The 21,796-nt window shown below is 48.8% G+C and overlaps 1 protein-coding gene across 2 annotated transcripts in view; it reads right to left on the bottom strand.

The window, feature by feature from the left end:
• TRAP1 (TNF receptor associated protein 1) overlaps positions 1–21,796 on the bottom strand; it is a 197,228-nt gene that overhangs the window by 152,937 nt on the left and 22,495 nt on the right. For both annotated transcript variants that reach the window (XR_010751169.1, XM_066382716.1), the window contains exons 2-12: positions 20,284–20,448; positions 19,322–19,404; positions 17,243–17,383; positions 15,693–15,764; positions 13,164–13,324; positions 11,510–11,619; positions 10,709–10,782; positions 9,679–9,834; positions 5,316–5,436; positions 4,517–4,586; positions 1,692–1,839 (exon numbers count right to left, since the gene is read on the bottom strand). Coding sequence is in view for 1 of the 2 variants with exons in the window: in XM_066382716.1 (XP_066238813.1) it covers positions 1,692–1,839; positions 4,517–4,586; positions 5,316–5,436; positions 9,679–9,834; positions 10,709–10,782; positions 11,510–11,619; positions 13,164–13,324; positions 15,693–15,764; positions 17,243–17,383; positions 19,322–19,404; positions 20,284–20,448 (1,301 nt within the window). In the remaining variant the exon portion in view is untranslated. The remainder of the gene's footprint in view (positions 1–1,691; positions 1,840–4,516; positions 4,587–5,315; positions 5,437–9,678; positions 9,835–10,708; positions 10,783–11,509; positions 11,620–13,163; positions 13,325–15,692; positions 15,765–17,242; positions 17,384–19,321; positions 19,405–20,283; positions 20,449–21,796) is intronic.

Below are 21,796 nucleotides of genomic sequence, written 5' to 3'. Positions count from 1 at the left end.
CTGTCCTCCCTCCATCCCTAGTCACATGGGACATGAAGACATGTGTAAAGCCCACATCTCCCAGTCTTCCTTCAACCACATGACTAGTCTTGGCCAATGGGGTGCAAGTGGAAGTGGGTGTGTGACATGTAGAATGGGCCCTTAAAGGAGGGGCCTGTCCTTCTCCTTCCTGTCAGCTAAAATGCAATGTGATTGCTAGAGCCAGCTCAACTCCTGGTGGGAGCTGCCTGGTAAGGACCAAGGAGCAGCAGCAACAAACTGGGGGCTTGGACCCCTGATGCCACCAGCCTGGACATGACCTGAGACATAAATTCTTTTCTACACCACTGACTCATCAATAAGCACAGCACAGCCTGACCAGGTGGTGGCACAGTGGATAGAGCATCAGACTGGGACATAGAGGACTCAGGTTCGAAACCCCAAGGTTGCTGGCTTGAGCATGGCTCATTTGCTTTGAGCGCAGGGTCACCAGCTTGAGTGTGGATCAGACATAACCCATGGTCGCTGGCTTGAGCCCAAGGTCGCTGGCTTGAGCAAGGGGTCACTCGATCTGCTGTAGCCCCCGGGTCAAGGCACATATAAGAAAGCAGTCAATGAACAACTAAGGTGCCGCAACAAAGAATTGATGTTTTCCATCTCTCTCCCTTCCTGTCTGTCTGTCCCTATCTGTCCCTCTCTCTGTTGGTCTCTTGTCACACTCACACAAAAAACAAAATAAGCACATCCCACACAAGCGTGGAGGACACAGGGAAGAGCTGGGGAGGGCAAGCAGAGGGCTGGGCCCAAACGATGAAGTGATGTGGCGGAGATGAAAGGTGGACAGAAAGAGGAAAAACAGGTCACAACCAGGCTGCGGAAACCCACCTGGCGAGTCATGCTCTAATTCAGATGAGCACGCTGTAGGTCTCCATTAACAAACACAAATACACTGAGTTAATATTTATCCAGCCCTTACAAAATCCGCTGGCATGCAGTGAACACCACCTACCTAGCTGCTGTCAACCAAAATACGACAAGAATGAGGGGAGTTTCAACAGGCCCAGGCCTGGGGTGCTGTGAGTCTGCTGGCCACCAGGAGTGAGGGGGGCACAGGGAGGAAGCAGAAGGGGAATCTCAGAATGCCCGGTGTCGTTCCAGCCCCACCCTCCCACAGCCTGAAGAACAACCCCCTGGGAGCTCCAGGTGTTTGGTCTCCCCGCCTTCCTTGCTGCTCTCTGAAGCACAAAGGCGAAACGCCCGCACTGGAACTGACTGTTTAATAAGGATGGGTAGCTTTTAAAGTGATGGAAATGTTCTGGAATGATACATCAGTGATGTTTACACAACCTTGGGAATGTACCAAGTGCCCCTGAATTATTCATTTTAACAGTGAATTTTATATTCTATGTGTAATATCGCAATTTTGAAATGGCCAAAGCATGTTGACTGAACAAGCATGTTAAGTGAGGCTGCACGACGAACTGAACTCGAGCCCCAGTAGCACCCCACTAAAGGAGCTCCACCAATCAGACCACGAACGTGCTGGCCGCTCCTGAACAGGACGCTGGGCCTGCTGCAGCCTCCCGCCGACACCCAGAGGCCACACGCTGCGTGTGCTGACCCCGGCGGCAGCAGCTGGGTGCCTGACCGTGCATTCTGGGAAGCTCAGGTTTCCGGCTCACCAGCTTCCTCCACAGAAACCCAGACCCTACCTTGACCTCCTGTTCGGCAGTAGTCACAATGCCCTCTCTCATGAACAAGCCATAATCTTCAAAAAATTTGGCATATTTCTCAGCATCTTTTTTACTCTGGTCAACGAGGAATTTTATTAGCCTCTGTTGTAGAACGTCCCGGAGTTTCCTACAGCACAGAAGTGAATTTATCACAAATAAGCAACTTTCATGAAATACTAACAGCCAGAGGCTATGAAAAAACGTTCTGCTCCACTAATAACCAAAGAATAAAAACAAAATACAATCCTGGCCAAAACAAACAAAAAGGTAGGAAGACAAGTGCTCCCTAGAGGCAGGAGCGTGGGCCAACTGCCCTTGGTGGGGCAGCCTGGAAGGTTCCAACTGCAGAGATTACAACCTGGGAAACATAACGAGTCACCAAGACTTATGGGGCAGGGGCTGCATTGTAGCACACAAAAGAAAAAACAGTTACGAACAAGCTAAGTGTTCAACAGGAGAGAATAGGCTGAAATGAAAGAAAAAGTGCAGTCACTAAAAGTCACAGTATCTACAGACCTTTAATGACATGAAAAGGCACCCGTATTAAAAGCCAGGAAAGGCCCTGGCCGGTTGGCTCAGTGGTAGAGCGTCGGCCTGGCGTGCAGGAGTCCAGGGTTCGATTCCCGGCCAGGGCACACAGGAGAAGCGCCAATCTGCTTCTCCACCCCTCCCCCTCTCTTTCCTCTCTGTCTCTCTCTTCCCCTCCCGCAGCGAGGCTCCATTGGAGCAAAGATGGCCCGGGCGCTGGGGATGGCTCCTTGGCCTCTGCCCCAGGCGCTAGAGTGGCTCTGGTCTCAACAGAGCGACACCCCGGATGGGCAGAGCATCGCCCCCTGGTGGGCATGCCGGGTGGATCCCGGTCGGGAGCATGCGGGAGTCTGTCTGACTGCCTCCCCGTTTCCAGCTTCAGAAAAAAAAAAAAAAAAAAAAAAAAAAAAAAAGCCAGAAAAATCCCAATACAAATAAATTACTGTGTACATATGTAAAATTATACTACTTTCTGTACATTAGTTTTGCATAATTAGGATCAATACTGTATATGTAACATATATACTATAATTTGGATTACTACTAGATATACTATATGCACACTACAATTTTACAAAATTGGGATTTTGTGGATCAGGGTGTTAACTGCAGCAATACAGAATGACATATGTGGAATCCTTCCATAGCATATACATATATCTAATCACTATATGTACAGTTTAAATATCTTATAATTTTATGTCAGTTATACCTCCTATAAAGTTAAAATTTTAAAATGTCAATAAACAATTATGTTCAATGCAAAAAGTGAAATAAAGGAACATTTAAAAATAAAAAAAATTAGTCCTGGCTGGTTGGCTCCGTGGATAGAGTGTCGACCCGGCGTATGGACATCCCAGGTTCAATTCCTGGTCAGAGCACACAAGAGAAATTACCATCTGCTTCTCTCCCTTTCCTCCTCCTGCAGCCAGTGGCTCAACTGGTTTGAATGTCAGCCCTGCGTGCTGAGGATGGCTCAGTTGGTCCAAGCACGTCAGTCTCAGGTGCTAAAATTAACTTGGTTGCCCTGGCCGGTTGGCTCAGCAGTAGAGCGTCGGCCTAGCGTGCAGAGGACCCGGGTTCGATTCCCAGCCAGGGCACACAGGAGAAGCGCCCATTTGCTTCTCTACCCCTCCGCTGCGCCTTCCTCTCTGTCTCTCTCTTCCCCTCCCGCAGCCAAGGCTCCATTGGAGCAAAGATGGCCCGGGCGCTGGGGATGGCTCTGTGGCCTCTGCCTCAGGCGCTCGAGTGGCTCTGGTCGCAACATGGCGACGCCCAGGATGGGCAGAGCATCGCCCCCTGGTGGGCAGAGCTTCGCCCCTGGTGGGCGTGCCGGGTGGATCCCGGTCGGGCGCATGCGGGAGTCTGTCTGACTGTCTCTCCCTGTTTCCAGCTTCAGAAAAAATGCAAAAAAAAAAAAAAAAAAAAAAAATAATAATAATAATAATAACTTGGTTGATTCAAGCATTGGCTGAAGATGGGGTTGTTAGGTGGATTCCGGTCAGGGCGCATGTGGGAGTCTGTCTCACTATCTTCCCTCCTCTCACTTGAAAAATTTAAAAAAAGAGAGACAGCCTGTCTGGACTCTCCACAGCTGTGACCACCCCTGGGTTTGGGTAATGGAGGCTGGCTAAGAGAGGGAATATATCCAAGCACAGCAATAATTTTCCTCAGCAGGTTAGTCCCTATACCCCCTCCCCCTTTTTAAAGTGAGAAGTGGGGAGGCAAAGAGACAGACTCTGCATGAGCCCTGACCAGGATCTACCCTGCAAACCCCCTATGGGGTGATGCTCTGCCCATCTGGGGCCACTGCTCCGTTGCTTGGCAACCAAGCCATTTTATTGCCTAAGGCAAGGCCATGGAGCCATCCTCAGCTCCCAGGGCCAACTTACTCCAACCGAGCCATGGCTGTGGGACGAGAAGAGCGAGATAGAGAGAGAGAGAAGGGAGAGGGGGAGGGGTGGAGAAGCAGACAGTAGTATCTCCTATGTGCCCTGACTGGTAGTCAAACCCAGGACTTCCACATGCTGGGCCGACGCTCTACCACTGAGCAAACTGGCCAGGGCCCCAAACTCTTTTTATAAAAATGATAAGCAAAACATCAGGCAAAGCACACGTGATCTGCACACATTCTCCAGGCACACAGCCCCTAGGGTGTGGCCTCACTGCAGCCCCTTACTCTGCTCCTGGCTTCTTCCAGTTACCCTGGCCCTCTGGTGGCAAAGGCAAGCCAGGAAAGGCCTAGTCTCAGCAGGTGCCTGATCCCGGTGGCTTACCTGATTAGGGCGCTCTCCTGGAGGAGCTCCCGGCTGAGGTTCAGGGGGATGTCCTCGCTGTCCACCACACCTTAGAGACACAAGCCCATGAGGACCTTGGCAGTGCCTGAGACTCCACCTCGCCCTCCCAAAGGGCCACTAGCCTGCCACCAGGCCTCTACCTTCTCCTCCAAAGCCCATGTGACATCAGGCACGTGAGGGTAAGACAGAGGCAGGAAGAACAAAGGAAGGAGACTCAGCGGGCAACACCCCCCCAGGCCCTCCAAGTCCTGACATTCTAGCGTCTCTGCAGACAGCCTAGGTCAGGGCGATGTGATGTGATAGGAGGAAAAGCAGGCAGGCTGTGGGCCGTCGCCAGGGATGTTTCTAACATTTCAGCATCACTTTGACACTCTGAAAAACACTTCCTGGATCTCATATTCAAAGTCATAAATATGTCATGGTATTTTACACCGTTTTGTGCTTTGATGAATATAAAAGTTTACATATAGAGGTTTTTTTATTATTAAACTATAATCTCACTCAAATGCAAAGTAATTCATGTTTAAGTCTAAAACTCATGTAGTATCTTTAACCACTAAAATAACTCAATTTAAACATGTTCATCTGTCCCTTTCCCCCAAATCAACCGAGACAAGGATCTGGAGGGGGTCAGCTTCCTGGGGGGCTCTGTGAGCATCATGCCTGGCTCGCTTGCTTCCCTGAGCCCACACTCATTCAAGATGAGCTCCTTCTAATGCAGTCAGCAGCCTGGGCCACACGCAGGAAGCCACTCCCGTCCGGCGTGTCGGCCCCATACCTCTAATGAAGCGCAGCCACTTGGGCAGGACTTCGGTGGCCTTGGTCTGGATGAGGACTTTGCGGCTGTACAAAGAGACGCTGGAGCCCAGCTCCCGGCTCACATCAAACATGGATGGTTTCTGGGGGTGAGGAAAGGGCAGTGTCAGCCACACACACGGGCAGAACTTACAAGGTCAGGGGGAGCCTGATGACTCTGAACCATCCTTCCCACTGCCAGCCCTGGACTGGGACTTGTGGGGCAGGCACGCAGTGACCCAGAAGCAGAGAGGCCAGGAGACCGCCCATGCCCGTTCAGAACTCTAGTGCCCAGGGACCCCCACATAACAGCTCTCAGGGGGCCTTCTCTGGGCAGCTGCAGCCCTCCCCAGTCCTGTCCCCGGGGGATATGAAAAGTAGACTTGCAATATGGTAGCACCTAGGAAAAGGACCAATATATAGATTATTTCCTACTAATAATCTAAAAACTATCATCACATATATGTCATTCAGAAAGATTAAAAAGAACCTAAAACAAAATAAATACAGGAGTTCATTTTCTGTCATTGCCAGACTAGGTACTCGACTCGTACTCCTGACTAAATTAAAAACACATATACAGGCCCTAGCAGGTTGTCTCAGTGGTAGAGCGTCGGCCTGGCATGTGGGAGTCCTGGGTTCAATTCCCAGCCAGGGCACACAGGAGAAGCGCCCATCTGCTTCTCCACCCCTCCCCCTCTCCTTCCTCTCTGTCTCTCTCTTCCCCTCCCGCAGCCAAGGTTCCATTGGAGCAAAGTTGGCCCCGGGCGCTGAGGATGGCTCTGTGGCCTCTGCCTCAGGCGCTAGAATGGCTCTGGTTGCAACAGAGCGACACCCCAGATGGGCAGAGCATCGCCCCCTGGTGGGCATGCCGGGTGGATCCCGGTCGGGCGCATGCGGGAATCTGTCTGACTGCCTCCCCGTTTCCAACTTCAGAAAAATACAAAAAAAAAACCCCCCAACCCCCCCCCCACATATACAAAACATTTGTCTGAAGGAATTGGAGAGTTAAGCTACCAAGGCACTGAAAAATTAAAGAGCCAAGGTCCAGAAAAGAAAAGAAACCTAAAGAGGAAATCCTAGCATTGGGTTGATGTTGCTCCTGAAGGTGATCCTTTCCAAAAGTTCTGGTCAAGAGGCTAAGAAACTAAGCAGGGTATTTTGTTGTTATTTAAGCAATGTGGGGCCCAAAGAACAAACACTGTAGTTCAGAGAGGAGGGATTCTTTTTTTTTTTTTAATATTTTTCTGAAATGAGAAGCGGGAAGGCAGAGAGACAGACTCCCCAACGCATCCAACCAGGATCCTCCCGGCATGCTCACTAGGGGGCGACACTCTGCCCATCTAGGGAGTTGCTCCATTGCAACTGAGGGCATTCTAGCGCCTGAGACGGAGGCCATGGAGCCGTCCTCAGTGCCTGGGCCAATTTTGCTCCAATGGAGCCTTGGATGCCAGAGGAGAAGAGAGAGAAAGAGAAAGGAGAGGGGGGAGGGGGGGAAATAGATGGGTGCTTCTCCTGTGTGCCCTGGCCAGGAATTGAACCCAGGACTTCCACATGCTGGGCCAACGCTCTACCACTGAGCCAACTGGCTAGGGCAAGGAGGAGGGTTTCTTATAAACATCAAACTCCCAGTCCTTAAACTGGGATCAAAGGATACATACACACTAGTAATAAAGGTAAACCATACACAGACTTGCCTTTTCAGATACAGTTAACCCCTGGTATTTGTAGGAGATTGGTTCCAGGACCCCTGAAGATACCAAAACCCATGGATGCTCAAGTCCTTTATGTAAAATGGTGCAATATTTGCATATAACCTATGCATATCTTCCTGTATACTTGAAATCATCTCTAGATTTATAACACCTAATATAATGTAAATGGTATGTAAACAATTGTTATACCGTACTGTTTAGGGAATAATTACAAGAAACATCTGTAGATGTTTAGTACAGCCACAACCATTGTAGGCCTAACTACACAGTACACATCAGTAACAATGTAACATTCCCCCCTAAATATTTTTCTCACTCTACAGTTAATTGAATCCCTGGATGTGAAACCTTCCGACACAGACAGCCGACATTACTGAATTTCAGTTTCAAATTATCTCAATTTCTGACTAGATTAAGGAAAGTTTGAGTTATTAAAGTAGCCCAGAAAAAAAACTAGCAGTGGCAAGAAACCAAAACAAAACCCAAACCACAGAAATCCTCTCTTCAGAAGAAGAAAAGAGTATCTAGGACTCACAATATCTCTAGAATTTTTCCTGTACAATGTTGGAATACAAAAAAAAAAAAAAAAAAGACATATGGAAAGACCAGACCACCTGACTGAAAAATAACATGAAAACAGAAAAAAGAAATAAAGCCACAAGAGATCCAGATAATGAAAATATCAAAAAAGAACTTTTAAAAGAAATTCAATGACAGATTAGATGAGGCTGAAGAGAAAATTAATGAACTAGATGATAGGAATAAAGATCAATGAAAACAATGAACATGTAATATGAATAAATTTAACTACATTTAAAATGTATAAATAATAAAATGTCTTATGAGATTTAAAATATAAAATATGTTACTTTTTAAAAAGTCAATGATACATGTAGTCTCCTGGGTATGTACTGAAGAATAAAATGAAAATACAATTAGTAAGGTAAGAGGGAAAGGGAGAAAAAAAAGAGTTAAGAAAGAAAATAGACTTGCATGTCCCCATGAACAGAACCAGACCTGCTGGGGGTCAGGGATTGGCAAACTACAGTCCACAGACCAAATCTGGCTCGTCACCTGTCTGCTAGCCTAGAATGGCCTTTTATCCTTAAATGGTTGAGAAAAAGCAAATGAAAACTATTTCATGGTATGTGAAAAGTACATGAAATATAAATGCTGGTGTCTCTAGCTTCTGGGACCATGACTCTGCTTGTTAATTTAGGTGCAGTCTGTGGGGCTTTCACGCTAATGGCAGAACTCTATGGTTGGACAGAACCTGCAAAGCCCAAACCAGTCACTCTCTGGCCCCGCACAGAAATGTCTGCCAATCCCTGCTCTAACCCAGTGCTTCGAAACCCACAGTTTGTACACACATTGGGTCCTTTTTAAAGTAGAGACTGATTCTGGAGTCCTGGTGGGGCCCGAGATTCTGCATTACTAACAAGTCCCAGGAGACACTGGGACTGCCGGTATACAGAGGACACTCAGTAATGAGGGTTGAGAATAGCTCTTTCCAAGGCAGATAATAAATGTGAGGCGTTAAGAGGGCTCTAGCTGCCTGATCCATGGTGGCTCAGTGCAGAGGGCGTCAACCTAGAATGCTGAGGTTGCCGGTTCAAAATCCCAGGCTTGCCCAGTTACGGCACATACAAGGAGCAACTATGAACTGATGCTTCATGTTCTTCCCCCATTTTTCCCTCTCCCTCCTCTCTCTAAATATAATAACTAAACTTTAAAAATATAAAAGAGGCCCTGGCCAACAGTGGAGAGAGCGTTGCCTGGTGTGCGGACATCCTGGGTTCAATCTCCAGTCAGGGCACACATGAGAAGTGACCATTTCTCTTCCCCTCCCTCTCCCCCTTCTCTCTCCCTTCTCCTCTTGCAGCCAGTGGCTCAACTGGTTCAAACATCAGCCCCAGGCGCTGAGGAGAGCTTGGTTGATTTGAGAATTGAGCCCAGATGGGGGTTGCTGGGTGGATCCGATCCTGGTTGGGGCACATGCAGGAATCTGTCTCACTATCTCCCCTCCTCTCACTTAAAAAAATAAAAAGAAAAAAAGTAAAAGGAAAAAAGAGGGCTCCAGTCAAGTGAAGCCAGGAGACTCGGTCTAACCCCTGAGCAGGTTTCTCTGTTGCAGGCTTCATCAGAGTCTTCACCGTCCTGTGAACCAGGAAGTCTTAGGGGCAAGACAGAAGTCTGGAGAACATACAATTCATCTGAGCACTGCAGAACCCATCCCACTGTGGAGTTCAGGAACACGCTACCTGGAGACAGAGAAAGCCTGTGGGCTGTTACAAGGGCCCTCCCTGGAGGCACTCTGAGCTGACACCCTGTTTACAAAGCCCAGGCATTCACGGCCAAAAGTCTGTTCCACCAAAAAACACCATGTAAATCACTCACTTTTCAACTCTGTGCTCACCCACCCACAGGCATAGTTTTGTTGTTGTTTTTGTTTACTTTGATGCTGCCAAATTAATTTTTGTGACAAATGTGTGCTGAACTGTCATCTTTCAGGGGAAATGCTACTGGTGATGGAAAACATTGTTGCCATGAGTGACGCCCCGCTCAGGGGGCTGTGGACAAGCTGTCTGCAGCCCCAGCATACTGAGGGCGCCCGGTCAGGCCTGTGCTCACCGTTTCTGGCACATAGAAGATGCTGCGGATATTGAGAGGGGCATCTGTCTTGTAGTGCAGAGTGTAGCGGGGCTTGTCGTGGGCCTGCGCAATGTAGCGGTAGAATTCCTCATGTTGCCACTGGCCCACGTCCTTGGGGTCCATCATCCAGATGGCCTGGAAACGGAGATTAATAGGTAATGTTAGTTCAAGACACATTCTCATAACAACCACATGGAGCTGAGCTGGTGGAGCTCATGGCACCTGGGTACTAGTGAGCACTCCCTCAGGATGAGCTGAGAACCAGCCTCCTGGATCAGACTGGGTGGCCGTGTCAGGTACAAGTCCCTCCCTCTGCCTCTAGCCCCACCCACTCCAGCAGTCGGGGAAGGGGTGTCCCAGAATGGATGGGTTGGGGAGCCCACAAAGAGAGACACACAGAAGGCTAAGAACAAGTACCCCCTCCCCAGGATAGTGTGTCCAGAAGGGCCAACCAGGAGCCAGGATCTGGACATGCCCACACATCGTGAATAACAGTCTAGCCATACGATGAATGTTATTCAACCCCCAAAAAGGAGAACATGGATGAACCTTGAAAACATGATGATAAAAGGCCGGACCCAAAAGGCCACATCGTGCTTGATTCCATTTATAAGAAATGTCCAGGAAAGGTGATCCATAGAGACAGACTGTAGTTGCTGTGGCCAGAGACTAGGTCTGGGGAGTGACTGCTGAAGGCTATGGGGTTTGTTTTTTTTGAGTGATGAAAATGTTCTAGAACTGACTATGGTGATGGTTGCATGACTGAGTACACTAAGTAAAGGGTAAAATGTGCGGTGTGTGCATTCCAGTTGGTGCAGAGGGATGGGTGTGTAGGGGGAGGGACCTTGTCTGCACCACGAGTCCCAATCCCACCTCTCCGCAAAGAACACCTGTTCTGGGACTTTGACAGCATCACCCAGTCCCATCTCTGCCCATCCAGCCCCGAAACGCACCCACTGGCCTCTACAGCTACCTGCGCCCGAGCCCTTTGTACAGCTGAGGGTCTCACCTGCAAGGTATTAATGCGCTTCCCATTAAGGTACAAGGGGAAGCTGACGAAGTTACTGTATTTTGTCACCACATCTGGAAGAGACAAAAGAAAAACGAGAATATAAGAAGCTTCTAGAAATGGAAGCTCTGCAAGTTGCTTCAGGGGTCACTCGGCAGACGGGAAGGGCTCAGCAGCGCTCTGCTCATGTCACAGGCAGGAAGCCAGGACACCGCAGGGACACATCCTGCCTGCATACACAGAGCAGAACCACACCAGAGCTAGATGTCTCTGGATCCAGGCTACCACAAGACCAGGCCGCCATCTTGGTGACGTAAGTATGGTTTATGAGCTAACAGTGAAGACTAGACAGCACTCAGCACCTCTGATCAGTATTTAATAAGACATAGAAAGCAAAACCCACCAGAAGCACTTGCTCTGGTCCACACGAAGCCTGGGCTCAGGCTGGCCGGCTGGGTGGGCCAGCGACAACTGACACCACAGACCGGAGGAGGAAAGAACTGTGCAAGTCCCCCAAGTGACTAGGGAGAAAGTGCAGCCCCAAGGGAGGGAGAGAGAATGGAACTTGACTTTGCCAACAGTCAAGAGGCTAAGCCTTGCCTCCTGGGTCCACAGTCAGCCCCGATTCTGTCCTTGGAGGGCCTAGGCAGCCAACCCCGGGAAGCCCCCCACTCCCAGGCTCTGCCCGCGTCCCCTACACACTCCCATCACGGCAGAATGTTCTAAACCATGCCAGCAGGAGGTGCCTTGCTGACCTGGTGCCACTGCCCACATGTCTGCAGAGGCCCGGCTGCCACTCACCCCGAACCCGTTCCTCGCTGGCGAACTCTCTGCAATCTGACTTGAGGTGGATGATGATTTTGGTTCCAGCTCTCACTCCTGAGGCTTCCGCGATTTCAAATGCCCCAGAGCTAAGACACAGGAGAGGCAAAGCCAGTTCCACACGTTACCACTGACAATTCCTATAGAGCAGGCCCTCAGTTTCCCCAGATGGAACCCAAAGTGACACACAGAAAGGAAGCAAGAGTGCCACCTTTTCTGGACCCAGCCGAGCCCCTAGGCCACCAACTTTCTGTCAGGAACAGTGGCTGCTGCAGTGTGGAGAGCAGGGCTCTCCGCTCCCTCGGGACGTTGTCCTAGGAGCGCAGCTTCTCAAGCCTTCATTCTCCTGAGCAGGCCTGTGAGCTGTGCAGAGGACACCCGGAGGAAGGAAGCAGAGGCCTGCAGGCTGCCCTGGCTCCCATGTTAATTCCGTGCACTTCTGAGCCTCTAGGTCTAGCAGAGGCCAGGTGTCTCCTTAAGAGCAGAGGAATTATTTCAGAAGTAAAAGAGAAGCCCTGGCTCAGTGCTAGAGCATCGGCCCAGCATGTGGAAGTCCCGGGTTCGATTCCCAGTCAGGGCACACAGGAGAAGCGCCCATATGCTTTTCCACCCTTCCCCCTCTCCTTTCTATCTTTCTCTTCTCTTTCGGCAGCCAAGCCTAATGGCCCAGGTGCTGAGGATGGCTCTGTGGCCTCTGCCTCGAGTGCTAAAAAATGGCTCTGGTTACAAAAGAGCGATGCCCCAGATGGGTACAGCATCGCCCCCTGGTGGGCATGCCAGGTGGATCTTGTCAGGGCGCATGCGGGAGTCTGTCTCAGCTTCCCCTCTCATTAAAAAAAAAAGAAGAGGGGCAAACTCCAAATAAGTCGATTCCTTATTACTACCAAGTTTACTCTAGCAATGCTTTCATGGAAAACAAATCTTAGTTTTGACTGAGAAAGATGAGCTGTGCTCTGGCCAGCTCTCCTCTCAGATGTGCTACTAGAACCCCAGCGGCAGACAGGAGACTCCGTCAGGAAAGCGGGTGCAGGAAGCAAGTCTGGCGCCTGCTGAAACAAAGGCGTACACTTGGCTAAGGTATCATCCTCCTCAATCTCGAGATTGCCTGGGAACATGCACCTAGCCAACTTTAAGAAAGAGCCCCACAGCCTGCTGGAGAGGAAAACCAGCCCCTTTGAGGGGAAGCCGAGGCCTGAGTGGGCAGGAAAAGGGACCGAGCCTGTGGGTCAGACCCAGAAACTCCAGGGTCGGAGGAATCAGGAATGAGCACCTGCAGGACAAGGCCATGGGGCCGCCCACAGCAAGAGGGCCCCGGGAGAAGGAGAAGGGCCTAATTATGGATCAAGGAGCCCCGCCTGGGACGTCCCACACTATGGAGCACAGTCATGGAGCCCAAACCAACTCCTAGGCCCTGGGATTAGATAGTAGCTGGTCCCCAAAAGTGTTAGGTCAGGCATCCCATAAAAGGCCCAGGAAGGCCCACTGGCATTTTCTGAGGAGGGTCTAACTTTCCAAGCAAAGTGGCAATGCTTCAGCTGAATCCCACTCTGCACATCAGGTGACACATAGTTGCGGTGCTTCCTGGACAGGGGACACTCCTGTGTGACTTGGGGCCCTACTGTCACATACTCACCCATCTGAAAGCCACTGGTAACCAGGGCTGCCCGGGCTGGCTGAGCGGGAATAGACCTCAACTCTGTCGGCCACCATGAAAGCCGAGTAGAAACCCACTCCAAACTGGCCAATGATCTTGCTGCTGGCCTCTGCCTGGTTCTGCAGCTCATCCAGAAAGGCCTGCAGTGGCAAAGGCTGGTCAGAGGGAGGCAGTCCCCTGCCTAGGAAGAACTGATGTTTGTGACGCCCTGTGCACGTTCCTCTAACAAGGGCTAAGACCGCAGGTAATCCTCAAGACAACCACACCGAATATTTTTTCACCCCTTTTACACCGAGAGAACAGCAGCATAGAGTGGTAAAGTGACTTGCCCAAAGACCCCAAGCTGGGCAGCAGAGGAACCAACCGGTTCTATATCTGAGTTACAGGGCCTGTAACCCTGCCTGTCAGCCGTAGGCCTGCGGGTCACACACCCAGGCGCAACCGTGTGCCTGAGTGCACACGTCTCCCTGCAGAAAGAGAAGAGCGGCGCCCTCCCTGCTGGGGCAGCTGAGGGGCAGGGGGCACAGGGCTGTGCCACCCACGCCTGGCTGGGTTTCCTGCGGCCTCCTAGAGGCTAAGCTCCGTGGGGGGCAGGGCACCCCAAGTGCACGCTGTATATGACACCAAAGGCACTTACTTTACCTGTTATAACTCATGTTTTCAAATTTCCTAAGATTAAAATCAAGTAAAATGACCACATTGATTGCTATAAACACTGTCCAACAGAACATTCTGCAACGATATAAATGTTCTACATGGTCCAATATTGTAGCTGCTGACCTCATTTGGCTAATGAGCACTTGAGCAGTGCCTGGCCCTAGTACAGCTGAGGAACTGAATTTAAATTGTATTTAACTAATTTAAATTTAAATGGCCACATGTAGCTAGTGGCTACTGTATGAGATAGCACAGGCCTTCCTAGATAGAAATACAACAATAAATGTAATAGCAGGGAGTAAGTAATGATAAAGAAGTTTTTTATTTTTTATTTTTATTTATTTATTTTTAGTTTATTTATTTTAGAGAGGGAGAGAGAAAGAAAAGAGGGAGGAGGCCCTGGCCGGTTGGCTCAGTGGTAGAGCGTCGGCCTGGCGTGCAGAAGTCCCGGGTTCGATTCCCGGCCAGGGCACACAGGAGAAGCGCCCATCTGCTTCTCCACACCTCCCCCTCTCCTTCCTCTCTGTCTCTCTCTTCCCCTCCCGCAGCCAAGGCTCCATTGGAGCAAAGATGGCCCAGGCGCTGGGGATGGCTCCTTGGCCGCTGCCCCAGCCGCTAGAGTGCTCTGGTCGCAACAGAGCGACGTCCCGGAGGGGCAGAGCATCGCCCCCTGGTGGGCAGATCATTGCCCCTGGTGGGCGTGCTGGGTGGATCCCGGTCGGGCGCATGCGGGAGGGAGTCTGTCTGACTGTCTCTCCCCGTTTCCAGCTTCAGAAAAATACAAAAAAAAAAAAAAAAAAAAAGAAAAGAGGGAGGAGCAGGAAGCATCAACTCCCATATGTGCCTGGACCAGGCAAGCCTAGAGTTTCGAACTGGTGACCTCAGCATTCCAGGTTGACGGTTTACCCACTGCACCAAGATAAAGAAGTTTTTTAAAAGAGGAAACTTCTTCCCTGACCAGATAGTTAGAGCATCAACCCAAAGTGCAGAGGTGTTCAACCCCTGGTCAGGGCACATACAGGAACAGATCAATGTTCCTGCCTCTCTCTTCTCTCCCCTTCCTCTCTTGCTAAGATGAATAAATAAAAATTTAAAGAATAATAATAAAAGATTTAAAATTTTTAAAAAGTGGAAATTTCTGTAAATCACTGTGGACCAAGCACTTGGTGCGAAGTACCATTTCAGGTGCCACTGAGGCCCACAAAAACAAACAAAAAGCATCTGGTTACCATGGAGATAGATGAAGGCAGCTGAGGGCCACCAGTTTGTCTTGGGTTGGCACAAAAACCACTGGGAAGGACACCTTGACCACTAACACTGGCCTCCCCTACAGACTTCGGGTCACACCAGCAACCGACCACCCACAGTGGGCGCTCTGTGCCCACAGGGGTTCTGAAGAACCATCCGAACCATCCTTCCCAGACCCTGCAGGCCAAATTTATTCTTGTGAACTGTGCTCTCTGAGAGTAAGGCATTTATTTCTGCCTACCCTCTTTGCCTCAAGCCTATGCAGCTCAAGTAATCACTGAGCAATGACTTGAGAAAAGTGTCAGGAGGCAGAATGGCATATTCCAGACTTATACCAACAGGCTTTGAACCTAGGGCTGGTCAGTTTATACCTTTGTGTGGAGTACTTATTCCAGCCTTTTTACTATAAAATAAAAGCAACTTCCTCAGATGTCGGCCTGCCAATACAGTGAAATCATGTCACATGGTGTTTCCACAGCACCGACACAGAGCTTACGCCAGAGAACAGCCCTACTAAAGCTGGTGTTCAGAGTGTGCTGGGACCTGCCCTCTGGTGGGAGCCACCTTTCAAGGAGAGGAAGGGGCGGGCACTGGGGAACTTACCTTTGACCCTGACCTAGCGATTGTTCCCAGGTTGGACACCAACTCTTCTTGTGTCATCCCGATGCCAGTGTCCTAAGGAGAGAGACACACTGAGCGCCAAAGTGCTGGCCCCTGGGGAGATGGGATGAGGTGTACGGACAGCCTGGAGGCACAGTGGCGTCAACTACACTTGCTGGCAGGGCCCAGAGAAGCAATCCACACAGTCATCAGAAACAACAAGTTCTGGTCAGATCAGCCACAATCTTGAGAAAACCTAACTAGAGGATAGACATATAAAACTGATCCAAAAATAAGGCTGCACAGTGTGTCTCTTGATTTTTGACAAATGATTGAAGATAACTGATGGAGAAATGAAAAACAAATGGTGCTAAAGCACTGGATAGCCACATGCAAAACATAAGTCTCTACCCTGACCTTTCACACAAAAATGGACCATGGACTATTATACTTTTAGAATAAATATAGGAGAATGTGGTTATAACTTTGGAATAGGCAGAGATTTCTTAGGTCACTAAAAGCACAAAGCATAAACTGAACTTCATTAAAATTAAAAACATTTGCTTTTCAAAAGCCACTAAGAATATCAAAAGGCAAGCCACAGACTGGGATAAGAGATCTACAAAATGTATGTCATATATAATTTTTATCAAGAACATATAAAGAACTCTTATAACTCAATAGACAAACTGATTGATAATGAACAAAAAAATCAGAAGAGACATTTCACAAAAAAAGATATACAAATGACAAAAAAACACATGAAAAGATGTTCACAAGCATCAATCACTAGGGAAATGCAAATTAAAAATGACAAGGAGATACCACTAGAATGGCTAACATTAAATGACTGACAATAACATGCCCTGGCCGGATAGATTGGTTGGCTAGACAATCATCCTAAAGCGCAGAGGTTGCCAGTTCCATCCCTAGTCAGGGCACATACAGGAACAGATCAAAGTTCCTGTCTTTCTCCCTTCTTTTCTCTTGAAAATCAGTAAAATAAACATTAAAAAAATTAAGTAGCCCTGGCCGGTTGGCTCAGCGGTAGAGCGTCGGCCTGGCGTGTGGGGGAACCGGGTTCAATTCCCGGCCAGGGCACATAGGAGAAGCGCCCATTTGCTTCTCCACCCCTCCCCCCCTTCCTCTCTGTCTCTCTCTTCCCCTCCCGCAGCCAAGGCTCCATTGGAGCAAAGATGGCCCGGGCGTTGGGGATGGCTCCTTGGCCACTGCCCCAGGCACTAGAGTGGCTCTGGTCGCGGCAGAGCCACGCCCCGGAGGGGCAGAGCATCGCCCCCTGGTGGGCAGAGCGTCGCCCCTGGTGGGCGTGCTGGGTGGATCCCGGTCGGGCGCATGCAGGAGTCTGTCTGACTGTCTCTCCCCGTTTCCAGCTTCAGAAAATAAAAAAAAAAAAAAAAAAATTAATAAAAGGTAGGTCCAATCTCTTCTGTACTGATGTGTGAAGAAGGCCACTGCCCAGGCACCTCTGGGACTAGTGCTGGCATCAAACAAGAGGCAGGGGGTGAGCCACCGTAGGATCCAGGAGGAGGTACCTGGATTGTGATTGTGCCTTTCTCAGTGTCAGTCTGCAAGTGAATCTCCATTTCCGGCAGTGTCTGGCCCTCAGACACCAGCTGGTGGCGCAGCTTTTCCAAGGCGTCGCTAGCATTGGAGACCAGCTCCCGTATAAACACCTAGGCAGGTAAAGAAGACGCTAACATGGCAGGATCTATTTGGTTAGCAGCCTTTGCAACGACTGCTAAAAAACAGGGAAAAATTGCCAAGGAATATTCAGTTTTTTAACCATTAACCATAAAAACTTTCTACTTTACTCAAAGGCTGTTTTCTCCAGGTTAGGTCACAAAATAGTTAAAGGCAACTGCTTCTCTTTGACACAGCTTTATATTATATATTATAGTAAACTCGAACTCTACTGTTCCTTCCGGAAAAACAAGCCTGAAAGTACGTGTCAATCTGTTAACTAAAAATTGAAGAAGAACCCTCTGAGAAACCACTTCTTCCCCATCTCTTGCCCAGGGATGAGAAAATAATTCCCAAACATCTCTCTACTACTCACTGAAGAAAGATTCTCATTTAACACAGGATCATCAAAGACCAAATTGACTATGTTCAGGATAAAAAAGGGCCACAGACCCACTCACCTACCAGTATCTGAAAAGCACCTTGACCTCAAGCAGACCCTCCACTTACAGTGAGAGCAGCACAAAGATGGGGAGGAAGTGGGCTAATCTGACCCCCAAGGTAACAAGCTGGACACCACAAAGATACGGAAATATAATATTTCATAGCATAAGCCCTGGAAATATTTCTTGAAAAGTCCCTTTTCACTTTGGAATTTGGTGCTTTACCCTTCTTCAAAATTCTTCTTGGCACTCTAGTAATGAGCACAGAAACAATAATGGCCTATTTGTTCTTTAATTTTTTCATGTTCTGTTATCCCTAGATGAGTTTTAATCCCTCAAAAAGGTCATTGGGCCTGACCAGGCAGTGGTGCAGTGGACAGAATGTCGACCTGGGACACGGAGCACCCAGGTTCAAAACCCCAAAGTTGTTGGCTTGAATGAGGGCTCATCTGGCTTGAGCGCAGGCTCACCAGCTTGAGTGTGGGATCATAGATATGATCCCATGGTCTCTGGCTTGAAGCCCAAAGGTCACTGGCTTAAAGCCCAAGGTCTCTGACTTAAGCAAGGGGTCGCTGGCTCAGCTGGAGCCCCCCAGTCAAGACACATGAGAAAGCAGTCAATGAACAACTAAGGTGTCGCAACTATGAGTTGATGCTTCTCATCTCTGTCCCTTTCTGTCTGTCCCCGTTGGAACTGCTGTCCACCTCTCGCTTAAAAAAAAAAAAGGTCCTTAGTATCTCCTTGCTGGTATACTCCACAGAGCCACAGAGGTCCAAGGGATCTTCTTCCTCCAGGGGTGGTATACCAGTTGATGAGAGAAGGGTCCCTTTGCTAATATATGGGGGACTTTTAAATTATCAGCAAAATTCATTCATTTCAAAAGTTAATCTGGCCCTAGCCGGTTGGCTCAGTGGTAGAGCGTCGGCCTGGTGTGCAGGAATCCCGGGTTCAATTCCCGGCCAGGGCACACAGGAGAGGCGCCCATCTGCTTCTCCACCCCTCCCCCTCTCCTTCCTCTCTGTCTGTCTCTTCCTCTCCCGCAGCCGAGGCTCCATTGGAGCAAAAGATGGCCCGGGCGCTGGGGATGGCTCCATGGCCTCTGCCCCAGGCGCTAGAGTGGCTCTGGTCGCAACAGAGCAATGCCCCAGATGGGCAGAGCATCGCCCCTTGGTGGGCGTGCTGGATGGATCCCGGTCGGGCGCATGCGGGAGTCTGTCTGTCTGCCTGCCTCCCCGTTTCCAACTTCAGAAAAACACAAAAAAAAAAAAAAAAAAAAAAGTTTATCTGGCCCAAAGAATCATCTGGATACATTTACTCAAACAGATTTTGGTAAAAAATACTCTTACTGGTAGCTAAGATCAGGACCTGTCTAAATGTAATACCTTCTCATAGTTAATATACTATCTAGCATTTCTCCCAGAAGAGTATAAAAATAGTTTTGCCAAAAGCATGCTTGCTAATGCTGGGAGTGACGAACAGGTACCGCACCTCTTTTTCTGAGTACAAGGAACGGGCAACAATGTCCAGAAGCTTCTTTGTCTCAGCCTGGAACTCATGTTTGGAAATTGAACCTAGTAATAAATCACAGACACAACCAATAAAGTTTCATTTATATTTCCGTGGAAGAATATGCTATGTAATATTCAAGAGAATGTTTAAGATAATGAGTTTTAAATGTTTTTGCAAAAGAGTAAATAAAAAGAAACCAACTCTGCGGCTCTAAGGTAGGAGGTCTCAGGAGCAGAACAAACCCAATGGTTCCCCTTTGTTTCCAAGAAAGGGGCAAAGGGGGTACAGCTCTCGCCCACCACCCATCGCTAAGGCTTGCACTCCTGGGGTCCGGGCTACCACGAGGGACCAGAGGCCGGCACTTCCCAAAGTGTCCCGCGTAAAAACTGGGCTGGTTCCAACCACCAGAATCTGGGTTCTATTCTTCCAAACAGTGGTTTCCAAATTAATTACTTAGAAAGCAAAATAGCAAGCAAACCTCACTCTCTTCTTAACCTAAACATCAAATATTCTGTTGTCTCATTTAAAAGCCAGAAATGGACCCACTTTGGGATTGGCTCTAGAGACTGCTTCTCTACACTTCTTAGGAACGGAAGGACAACTTCAGCTTGTGGTCCTGCATCAGCAGAGCCAAGACTGAGTTTCCTTCCCACTTTCATGATTATTAGCAGATGTGCCATGAATCACGACTCAGAGGGTGCCCCGCCGCGAACCCATGGGTAACCACCAGAGGGGGCAAGACACAGCAGAATGAAAGTGCGAAGCTCCTACAGAGGATGCACTCACTGTTTGGGGAACCCTACCTCCAACCAAGACCTTCCTGTATCTGAAGCGAGCGGTGGCTCTATCAGTTATTACTGTACGTCCACCTCAAAAACCTCCCTTCGCAAGCCAGCCAGGCGCTAAGCCTTCCCAGACCCCAGCTCAGCGGAACAGAGTACCCTGCACAGTCTCAGTGCTGCTGATGATGGAGTGGAGGGGCTCTTCCTTCCGGTCCTCAGCAGCTTGCGAGCTGAACGGACGTCCAACGTGGAAGCTCGAAGCCAGGTTTCGCCTGGGGAGGCTGGACTGGACTGGCGCCCTCCAAGAACATAGAACTGGTTTTCCTAAAAAAAAACAAAAAACAAATGTGCACAAAGGAGTTAATAAGCACTCAGAAACAGATTCCCTAATGTGTTCATAAACGTATTTCGTAACAGATCTTCACACGTGTCATATAACAATAAAAGTATCAGAACTCAGGGGCGAGCTCTGAAGGCAGGCAGGGGCCTTTGGTCCCTTTTCCCACATATGCCCCCAGTGAGATCTTGTACAAATGCCCCCAACTTGAACGTCCCTCATCGCTCAATGCTCAGAGCCCCCACAGGGGGCTGAATAACAACAGGTAAGCCTTCCTTACATTGTAACTACAATTATGTCCCCTAAGAGGGATCCAACTATTTAAATGTTAATATTTTGAAAAAGTCTTATTTTTTAAAGAATCTTTGTTGATTCCTTTCCTTTTCTTGTCTAAAAGTGTCAAGACTTTTTAAAATTACTATATTCAAACTGAAAAGCCGCGCACGATCTCTTCCACCTATACCCAGGAAAGGGCGTTACACGGCCTTTTGCATTTGTTTTCTGTAACCCGCTGAGCACAGTGGACCCAGAAACCATACAGGGAAGATGGGAAACCCATGATCTGACACGACTATCTCCATCCTGGCTAACAGATGAGTCCTCTGCCTCCGGGTGCTACAAACACAGGCAGATTCTCCACTGTACCGAGCAGGAACCAAACTTACTAGCAGCCCCTCAGGACAGTGTCATGCACCGACTCCAGGACCACCAGCCTGGGGACTGGCACCATGTACGGGCTTCATGGCCAATGCTTCCAAGGACACAGGCCAGAAATGCAAGACCCCCCATGTGAACGTCTAGACCAGAGGTAGTCAACCTTTCTATACCTACCGCCCACTTTTTTCTCTGTTAGTAGTAAAATTTTCTAACCGCACACCAATTCCACAGTAATGGTGATTTATAAAGTAGGGAAGTAACTTTACTTTATAAAATTTATAAAGCAGAGTTAGAGCAAGTTAAAGCATGTAATAATAATTACTTACCAAGTACTTTATGTCAGATTTTCGCTAAGTTTGGCAGAATAAATTTTTATAAAACAACTTACTATAGTTAAATCTATCTTTTTATTTATACTTTGGTTGCTCCGCTACCACCCACCATGAAAGCTGGAACACCCACTAGTGGGCGGTAGGGACCAGGTTGACTACCACTGCTCTAGACCTTACTGCACTGTGCCTGACTGGTATGTACTATACATGTGGAAGACACAGAGGGATTCATATTGTCCTGACGGTTAAAAATTTTTTTCTTATTTATTCATTTTAGAGGGGGGATAAAAGAGAGAAGGAGACAGAAAGAGAGAGAGAAGGGGAGAAGAACAGGAGGCATCAACTC

This window comes from Saccopteryx leptura, chromosome 4 (assembly GCF_036850995.1).
Source record: "Saccopteryx leptura isolate mSacLep1 chromosome 4, mSacLep1_pri_phased_curated, whole genome shotgun sequence".
In the NCBI taxonomy this organism is placed as follows: Eukaryota; Metazoa; Chordata; class Mammalia; order Chiroptera; family Emballonuridae; genus Saccopteryx; species Saccopteryx leptura.
Note: the sequence above shows the minus strand (reverse complement) of the source record. Positions and strands in the feature narration are given on the sequence as shown.